Source organism: Mus pahari, chromosome 1, assembly GCF_900095145.1.
Source record: "Mus pahari chromosome 1, PAHARI_EIJ_v1.1, whole genome shotgun sequence".
NCBI classification, from domain to species: domain Eukaryota; kingdom Metazoa; phylum Chordata; class Mammalia; order Rodentia; family Muridae; genus Mus; species Mus pahari.
In genome coordinates this window covers 48010722-48020808 of record NC_034590.1, presented here as the reverse complement: position 1 = coordinate 48020808, position 10087 = coordinate 48010722, and the positions used below count along the sequence as shown (strand labels likewise).

At 39.8% G+C, this 10087-nt stretch overlaps 1 protein-coding gene across 1 annotated transcript in view; it reads right to left on the bottom strand.

The window, feature by feature from the left end:
* Positions 1-10087, bottom strand: part of Agbl1 (ATP/GTP binding protein like 1) — a 780867-nt gene that overhangs the window by 666416 nt on the left and 104364 nt on the right. Inside the window, exons 9-13 of the mRNA XM_021192763.1 lie at positions 9527-9591; positions 4912-5028; positions 3292-3872; positions 1735-1818; positions 1424-1506 (exon numbers count right to left, since the gene is read on the bottom strand). Coding sequence (XP_021048422.1) covers positions 1424-1506; positions 1735-1818; positions 3292-3872; positions 4912-5028; positions 9527-9591 — 930 coding nt within the window. The remainder of the gene's footprint in view (positions 1-1423; positions 1507-1734; positions 1819-3291; positions 3873-4911; positions 5029-9526; positions 9592-10087) is intronic.

The window sequence follows — 10087 nt, the reverse complement described above, 5'->3', positions numbered from 1 at the left end:
GATAGATAGATAGATAGATAGATAGATAGATGATAGATAGATAGATAGATGATAGATAGATAGATAGATAGATAGATAGATAGATAGATAGATAGACACACATATATATTTAGATACATGATCTCCTATTTAAATCTACATTAATTTTTCTAACCACCTTCATTGTTGCTATGAGAAAAGAAAAAAAAAAAACAAACAGAAGCCATAGGTTGAAGCAGAGGCTGAGCTGAGAGTGGAGAAGGCTAGAATGGAACTGTGACATGCTTGTCCTTTCTTTCTTTAGTGCAAGTAGCTCAACTTTTCTCTGTCTTATGTGTCAGGCTTTGTTGAAATAGTTAATGTACAAAAATAAAATCAAAAGAAAAAGATTATATATAACTCTCCCCACCCCCCCAAAAAAATTACCTTCAAAAATAACGTGTTATATTAGACTTACACTAACTTCTAAGCTCATCATGATAAGCATATAGCCCTAGATAAAGCATGTCCCCTGAGTGCTTACCATGTGCTGGGCACTACTCAAAGAGTTTTATGAATATGGATTAAGTCTGTTAAAACAACTACAAAGTAGGTGTTACTGTTATCCTTATTTTGCAGGTGAGACAAGAAAGGCATGGAGCAAGGGAGACCACACCAGGCCACCTAGAAGGAGGTGAAGGCAGCCAGCCCTGGGTGCTTCATTCCAACATGTGTGGCTACTATACCATTGGCTGTCATTGACCACTTGGTTTGTCAGAAGCCAGCCATAGAAGGACTGTGTAACTAGCAAGTCTAGTTCACTCTTGTATGGTAAAATTGTGTTACATCTAGAGACAATGAAAAATTATTATTTCACTGTACCTGGAAAGGGATCATTTCTTTCATTTTAGTTTTATGCATCCCTGGTCTGACCTTGCCTGTGTAATCATTTTCTATTAATGAAATCTCATTGGTAAGCATTTGCTAGGGATACATAGACGGTCCCTGGAATGAAAGATGGAGATCCAAAACTGTTCCCTCCTAAATACAGCCCTGTGAAATATAGAGTTATGGGGAAGAGAAGAGAACAGGAAATGACATTCACTCTTCTGTGTCCACAGGTCTAGCCTTGGAATAATAGAAGCGTACATATGCACTGAGAGAAGTCTCTTAAGCTAAAATATGGAAGTAAGGAATACAGAAATAACAAATATTTATGGATGTAGTGAACAGTTCGCCTTGCTAAGACATCAGCCAATAGTTTCCCTCATTGTCTTTTGACAGATGACTCAGAGAGGAAAACTAGGTAATGCTTGCCAATTTTCTTGGCAAAGACTCTTAAGATGTTTGGTTTGGTGTTGAGCTACCAATATGAGGGCACTGAACAGGTAATGGCAAGAAATGGCTGGCACCTGCTCTTCTATACTGCCATGAGCCACAACTGTAGCTCTTCTTACTTACTCACGCACTTGGATGGCTTTACGGAGATTTCCTGATTCAAACTTGGAGTGGAACCTTAAGCAATTGGAAATGCTGCCTTGCAAAGACCTACAAGAAAAAAAAAAGAGAATGTGTGAACATTTCATATTGCTGTGTTTGGATACAGATTTACATTTAAGGGTAAGATAGCTCTTATAATATTTGAAACAGAACAGTCACCATGCTGGTTTTAGGAGCAGAAGTGGATTCCTAGTATGGAACACTCCTATTAATACATCAACATAACTAACAGAATTGTCCTTGCTTTCCATTCCATGGATAGTCAAGGCCACCTACCCGGGCTCGTCTAAACTGAAGACAACTTTGTTTACAACATCACTTGGCTGGAGGAGCCTCCGGACATCCTCAAGTATCTTGATCCTTGTAAAGAAAATTGGAAACAGTATAAGTGTTGGTGTCTGTGCTTTACCTCCGCTCAGAAATCCTTAGAGAAACACAAAAGATAGGCACTTAACAGAACCTCCATCTTAGGTTCAAAAAGGGCACAAACAGCACTGTCCTTCTTCTTTCTCCTCTTTATTAAAGCATAAAAATACATGATCAGTAAAACAGAAGGGGAAGTGATAGGTTTTCTTTAAGGTATTCATATTGAAGGCAGTTATCAAGAGAACCTGGGCTATGGTGCTATGGCTTTTTTGTCTGTATAAATAAAAATTTCTTATGCACTGAGAGAGCTTTTGGGGAGAATTGACCACTATTGACTATTTGCAACTTTGTAGCTTGGATGACTCCAGCAAGGCTTTCTACTATGTATTTATCCTGTAAATTTGTATTCCTCAGATTCTGCCTGTTGTAAAAGGCTGAGGTCAGTCTTCTGTCTGAGTGAGGGAAAAAAAGTGTCTGTGAGACTTAAATAAGAGAGAGGAAGAAAGGTGTTTTTAGGGACTTATAACCCGTCTTCACATTTCCAATGAATTTTGTTGATATTGGGTAAGAGAACGGTGAGAGTGAAGTGGACCCAAAGCCTGGACTGACAAGGAAGAAGTGGTGTACAGAAGTAAGATAGGGAGAGGCCACCCATGAGGTTGTAAGTATGATTATCATAAGCATAGCAGTCATGTTGAGATGAGATCATACAAGAATCCAAAGTATGAACAGTTCTTGGAACCTACAATCAAAATAATAATTTGCTAAAGACATGAAATTTAAAATAAAGAAACATTCTGACCTGCATATTTGACTCTTCTGGCTTAAGATGTGTATAGAGACCCCCTCCTCAGGAGAAATATCTTTTACCAGATCTCACTTTCATCTCACTATCCTGATCCAAGGACAATGCAGGCTTCCTTGGAATACAGGAATAATCTATCACTTAGGCTTTCTGCCCTGGAGAATATGTGAGATGTTTTTTTCATTCTGTCCGTAGGGAAATAGCGAAATCACTCTCCAAATACTAGGGCTATAAAATAAAAGTATGATACTTTTAACTATCAACAAGAAAACAAACACCAATTTGTAGTAAAAAACAAGAGAGAACTCAAATAATCACCTTCTTATTTTTCTGAAAAGATTTCTTTTAGGAAAGTTTCCAGAATGTGGAGACACTAGGTGATGCCCCCTGTTGTGATAGTTTGCCATGGATATGATTGCAGGGTTTATATTGGAAGGATCCAAGGAATTCTTTGTCCAGAATTACATGCCTGCTACTATCTCATACTTGGATTATAAAATCTCCAGTGTAGAGGCAAGATTATATGTCTCCAAAGGGATTTAAGGCACTCTAGGCTAGTTCTCACTTTCCCACGAACAGCAGATTATCTGTATAAACCACTCCATTTGTAAAAGGATTTAGAAGAGAAAAATCTATAACTTCCAAGTCAGTAAACCTCTCACCTCTGTATTCCCAGTTTGCGATCCAGCATGGGTTGAGCAGTGGGAGGTGGATAGTGGCCCCAGAGATCAGGAAATGCCACTGTCTTGAATCCCACGGCAGATCTTGCTCTAGTAGCATTGGCCATATAAAGATGAGGATCGTGGAAAGGTATGTGTTTGGCATGTGTGTGCAGAAGCCTCTCTGCTGCCTCAATGTTTTCTTCTGGCTTAGTCAAATTGGGAAATGAGGCAGTTATCCTTGGGCAAGAAATTGCTTCTATGTCCCAAGCAGCCTGTTCTAAGGGAGCCTGAATGTCAAAGGTATCATGTCCAGAAGAACTGATCTCCAAACCATTTTGTTGTATGCTTTGGTTCACATTTGTTGCAGATCTCTGTTTTGAGGATGACAGTACACTGGACTTCCCTGTCTTCACCATGTGCAGAATGGACATGTGGACTGTGTCTTCTCTTTCTTGTCCCCAGGAGCTGTGCTCCCAGTTAAAACAGTGTTGTCCGAGAGAGGCAGCACTTGGAATGTGGTGGTGATTGGCATGCAGAGTGTCTCTGTTGTTCAAATCATCTCCACATTTGGGTTCCAGTTCCTTCAAATTCAAAGTAGAAAAAAAAAATGTATGTATTAATATTTCCTTCCATATAGAGAATAAAATTTTCTTTCTATACTAGATGGAAATAGAATAAATTTTTATTTCTATACAACCAAAGCTAAATGTGACCCTTGTGATTTAGGATCTTTTTCAAAGAGTCAACCAATGGAAATAAATTAAGCTTTAAGAGTAAACAAATGCCAGAATCTCACAAAAGTCATTCTCAGAAGAGGCTTGGGATGAGTCTAAAATAATTCTATACAGTGTGTAAATTTTTTGCAACCTCTACCCCTGTTCAATTACAGTCTAATTGAACAACTTCATTCATAGGGGCCTCGGCGATATGCAAGGAAAAGGCTTTCACTGTGCCCCAGGCAGTGCCTTTGATTTGAAGACTTGTTTTTTTTTTTGGTCTATACACTGAAATGAAATTTTCTTCCCTGAAATTTTGACCACTGATCCTCTTCTGCTTTCTAGAGTGAAATAGGGTGTATCAACTCCTCCCTATATGTGCCTCACTATGCCCTTTGACATGGCTGGGCTCATAATTTTTTAAAAAGCATAAGAGAATAATAGAGATCAAAGGGAAGGTCTGAGTCTCCTGGGATAGCTTCACCAGGTCTAAGGTGTTCATTTGCCTTTACTAATGCAGAAGCCTGGATTCTGGGTGATCACCTTTAACAATCCATCTCTCGTGATGACCTTCCCAATTTGGCAAAAGATCACCTAAGCCATCAGAATTTTCATTTGGTCCTCAATGTGGAGCCAGAGCTCTATGCCCACCCAGCAGGCCATAGTTAGTAATGTGTAATTTCATTCTGATTCTATCCTAGGTGTAGAGTGTCAGACCTTATGGTCCTTGAGATCATTCGGGTCTCCCTACTCTTTTTTTTCCTTCTGTCTTTCTCTCAGAAAGACCTAGGAACAATGATAATGATGAACAATGCGATTCATCTGTACACTTCTGTTTGGCTTCCCATGTTCTACAAAGATCACACCGTATGTTTCTAAGAAGTAGATTACAGTCTATGCTTACCTCAAAGCTACAGGATAGCTCAGGACACATTGCACCATACTGTGCAAATTCCTCCTCAGGGAGGTCAAGACCGGGCTTAGGACTAAGTTTGCTCATATCAGTTTCTAAGTCATCATCCTATAGCAGAAGAAGGAATAGATCACAGTCAAGAAATCCACCCCGCAGGGTGTCAAGACAAGATACACATCTGCTTCTTTACCAGGTGAGGTCATTATTTCCTTATCTTTAGATTGTAATGCTAGTTTAGCCAGAAAAGAACTTAATATATTAGGTTATATTTCTAAACTTAAAGGGAAAGTATATAAAGCTTTTATTAAATCATGAACGTCAATATTCATTAGCCCTCATCACAAATAAATATGTGGTAAACTATGTAAGTAATAAAACATCCTATAAGAGAAATTCTTTGTCTTGTTCATAAATATCATCATTGCTGTTATCATCCCTTTTGCCTGACTACCTTTGCTGTTTGGGTGATTCACCTGCACAAACATTTAGTGAGTACTTTCCATGATTTTGTAGATAATCTTAAGACTTATTGACGTTGAAACACAGGTCCATGATCCAGTGGGATCTGTCTTCTAGTAAGAGAACTGAGACAGAAATGAAGTGAATGGAACACAGTTATTTCTAGCAATCCTGGAAGTGCTGGCAGATGGCATTCAGACTGGATGGAGTGTGGGTAGCTGTTTGGACCGAGTCACCTTGAGAAGGCACACAAATGAAGTCACTGTGACGCAATGAGATCTAGAAAACACAGTGAGCCACATATAAAGAAAATTTTTTTTCTTGCAAAAATAAATAAAATAAAATAAAATAAAGCTCCTGCTTAAATTTGCTTACAGAAAGAAGATGCCAGGGGCATGGAGCAGAAGAGGAAGATCATGAAAAAGGAGGCAAGATAGCAGAGGAGCATGGCAGATGTGTAAAGTTTCTAGGGACAGTCTATTCTGCTGTGCCTATGTCTCTATGTGGAGTTAAAAGTTCACAAACACTCCTAAGTTTCTCTTCATGGAGCAAATCATATGAGTAATTATACTCTTCTTCTAGGTCAGTGTCCTGTGATAGCTTCAAGATGAGGTTCACTCCATTCTGAAAATATTTGTGTTTTCCAAGAATGATGGACTCTTACAGATACAATATACTCAGGATGATATTGTTCAAACCCTCTGCCTTTCCATACTCTGGATAGATCAAATTTCCTTACTAAAATAGGGAGCAAATACCTACCACAAGCTCTAGAAACACATTTTGAGAGATAAGGAAAAGGCCTAAATCAAAGAATAATGGTGTACTGGATAGCTTTGTGTCAACTTGACACAGCTGGAGTTATCACAGAGAAAGGAGCTTCAGTTGGGGAAATGCCTCCATGAGATCCAGCTGTAAGGTATTTTCTCAATTAGTGATCAAGGGGGGAGGGCCCCTTGTGGGTGGTGCCATCTCTGGGCTGGTAGTCTTGGTTCTATAAGAGAGCAGGCTGAGCAAGCCATGGGAAGCAAGCCAGTAAAGGACATCCCTTCATGGCCTCTGCATCAGCTCCTGCTTTCTGACCTGCTTGAGTTCCAGTCCTGCATCCTTTGGTGATCAACAGCAGTTTGGAAATGTAAGCCAAATAAACCTTTTCCTCCCCAACTTGCTTCTTGGTCATGATGTTGTACAGGAATAGAAACCCTGACTAAGACAAATGGGAAGTAAATGCTTATATTTCTGAGTCAGTGGAAAAGAAGGAAATATTATTTCCCATCCATCACACATAATTTTCCTACAAACTTAGAAATCAATGGGAGGAGAGGCCCTTGGTCCTATGAAGGCTCGATGCCCCAATGTAGGGACATTCCAGGGCAGAGAAGCAGGAGTGGGTGGGTTGATGAGTAAGGGGAGGGGGAATGGAATAGGGGGTTTTCAGACCAGGAAAGGAGATAACATTTCAAATGTAAAAAAAGAAAATATACAAGAAAAACTCAAAAAAAGAAAAAGAAAAAAAGAAAAGAAATTCCAAAAGGAAGAAGTGGGAGGGAAGAAGGCAAGTGTACTCTATGCATGTTCCTCTCCCCACAGTTTCCTCAAATCCATGAAGAAAACACACAACCACCATCTTCTCTCCGTGTGTCTTTCCTCTTTTCCTATGTTGACTCTGACAGCTCCTAATCAAATCAGAACATTCAACTCCTCAGACGTTCTTCCCACAAGACTTTCTTTTAATGAGTTTACTCAGATGTAGGCCACACCTATCTGTACATTTTCAAATGCAAGTGCTACATGCTAAAGGCCTGGATCAGCCCTATGAGTAGAAAAGAAACAGGTCTGACTCCTCGTCCACATCACAGGCAGCAAATGCTACAGTGCTTACCAAGGAAAAGATGCTTGCTGGATGGGCAGCTCTCTGATGCTTACTGCGTACCCCAGAGCCAAGCCTCATTCCTATGCTACGTCATTACTCTGCAGGTCAGATTCATAGCCAGTTCTCACCATCTCCTTGGCCATAGGCTTTGATGAATAGCTTCTCAGCCCTCACTAATTTATCTTTCGCTTCTTTCCCAGCTGGATTTTTTTTTTTTATATTTGTTTAGTTTCTACACCCTCCTACCCTACAATCCTTCTAAGAATGGAATCAGAGAAATTATCAGTGCTCCCTACCATTCTAGCTAGCTGTGTGAAGTCAAGCACTGTCATATGCTGTGTCTCCCTGCATCAGATACAAGAGGCAACTGACAGTGCATCAGACATCCAGTTATCAAAGTGCGAGCAAGAGGGGAGTGGAAGGTGGCATTGATGAATGACTGCAGCAGCCCCCGTATTATTCAAATGATTCTGCACGTACTCTATAGGTCTGCGTGGCCAAGCCAGAGCAAAGAACCAATTTGCTACTGATGACTTCAGAAATGATTCTATTTATCAACAAAACCCTGGGAACATCAGACTGTCAATAGCAGTCTAAGCTCAAAGATGGGGCTGAGAGATAGTCTCTAGATGTCTGCCACTGTCATCAGCAAGGTGAGAAATTGCTCAGATTGAAAATGCCAAAACCTCTTTCTTTCCAGAAAAGAAAAGAAGGGAACAGGAGAAGGGACAGGAGAAAGGAAGGAAGGGGAAGAAAGCGAGACTAAAAGGGGGAGGGGCTTACTTCTTTTATTTGTGTATAATATTTTTAAGTTATGTGTATGTGGTGTATATGTATATGGTGTGTGTGTGTGTGGTGTATGTACAGTATGTATATGTGCGTGTTTGTGTGTGTGTATATTTGTGTGTGTGTGGTGTATGTACAGTATGTATGAGTGTGTATTTGTGTGTGTATATTTGTGTGTATGTGTGTGTGTATGTGTGTGTGGTGTATGTACAGTATGTATATGTGTGTGTTTCTGTGTGTATATTTGTGTGTGTGTGTGTGTGTGGTGTATGCATGTATGCATGTGTGTTTGTGTGTGTATATCTGTGTGTCTATGTGTCTGTGTGCACAGAGGTCAGAGTCCAACTTGGCAAAGATGTTCTCTCCATCTACCACGTAGATTCTGGGGACTGAACTCAGATCATTAAACTTTGCAGCAATTGCCTTTACCTGCTGAGCCATCGTGCTGGCGCAGAATTGTTTTTAAATTTGAAATTCACCTTTAGGACTGTCATTCAAATCATATGCTACAGATGACAAAATTAAGGGACTAAAAATGGAGAAACTTATCCAAAACTGCATACAGCAGGAGAAATAGAGACAGAATTATAACGTGTAAACCAACTATCATTTTTCCAGGAGAATAGTTGTCAATTAAGAATGATTTGGCAGTTCCTGGAAGTATTTTTGGTTCGTGTATGAGGGGCAAAATGATGGATGCTAGGAGTAAATAGTGAGTAGAAAACAGGGATGTTGCTAATCATCCCATAATATACAAGAAACTCCATTCAAAAAAAGAAATATCCGGTCAATATTAAAACAATGTGAAAGTTTAAAACACCTATCGCAAAAAAGGCAGCCAACAAGCTATGCTCTTCAGTGCAACAAAGAGACACACCCACTCATTCATGCTTTGTGGATGGCAGGAGTTTTGTCATAATGGCAAATTAAGTCATTAAAACAAAGAAGAAGTGGCTCACAGAGTGTAAGATAATCACTATTTGAACTTTGATTTAAAACAGAAAAGCCTGCTGACCTTCCTTTCGTGGGTCATTGTGGGATAGTTAATGAGACATCAGTACCATGGGAGCAAAGCTATATACTTTGCAAAAAAGACTGATCTACACAGGCTTGAGTGAGGATGTACAGGGCTATATCCAGTGCGGAATGGACAGGGAATAAGAAAATCAATTTACCAAGACAGGCGAGGTCTAGCCAAAAGTTCCCTAAAACATCTTTCTAAGCACATATTAAATACACCAACCCTGGGAGGTGGGGGGAAAATATACACCAACGCTGATAGAATATTTGAATCCTAATCAGTAGACTTGGCTTTACAGAGAGACCATGTACTAGATGCATCTAGATGAAAATGACATCTGGAAAATTAACAGTATCTGTGCTTTCCAGACATCGTTGGGGGTAAATTCAGTAAACATAAAGAAGTCATCCTTTCTTCTGCATAGTGTCAGCATGAATGTCATTGCAACCAAGGGCACGTTTACCTACTTCTTTCACAGCCTCCACATCTGAGTCTTTGTCCATCTCTTCATCACCATCATCGTCAAAATCTTCTGGATGGGAAAAACAAGGCAAAAGAATGAGGATGCTTATTGTCTGGTATTTATTCTCTCACACACCATGGCTTGCATTTCTTGTAAATGAGGGACCCATTACTAAGCAAGAGCACTGTACCCCAGCACACAGATGCTTAGTGATTTGTGCACATGCTGTGCCCATGAACATACAGGAGGAGGATGCCATGGTGCCTAAACTGTTGCTCCATGATGAATCTGGAGGGAAATAACACATGAGTGACAGTAGAGTTCCCCTCCCACTCATTTCAGAATATTGATCGGTGCAACTGACACTGTCAACATTTACAGTATGTACTCTAAATCCATTGTAAATTAGATAGTACCTTGATCAGGTCCCTAATTTTAAAATGGAGTAATTGATTTAAGAGTTACCCACTAACTTCAGAAAGGACCAGATGCCATGTGATAAAATTCTAACTGTAGAAAATCTGCTCCAAGAAGAAGAAGAAGAAGAAGAAGAAGAAGAAGAAGA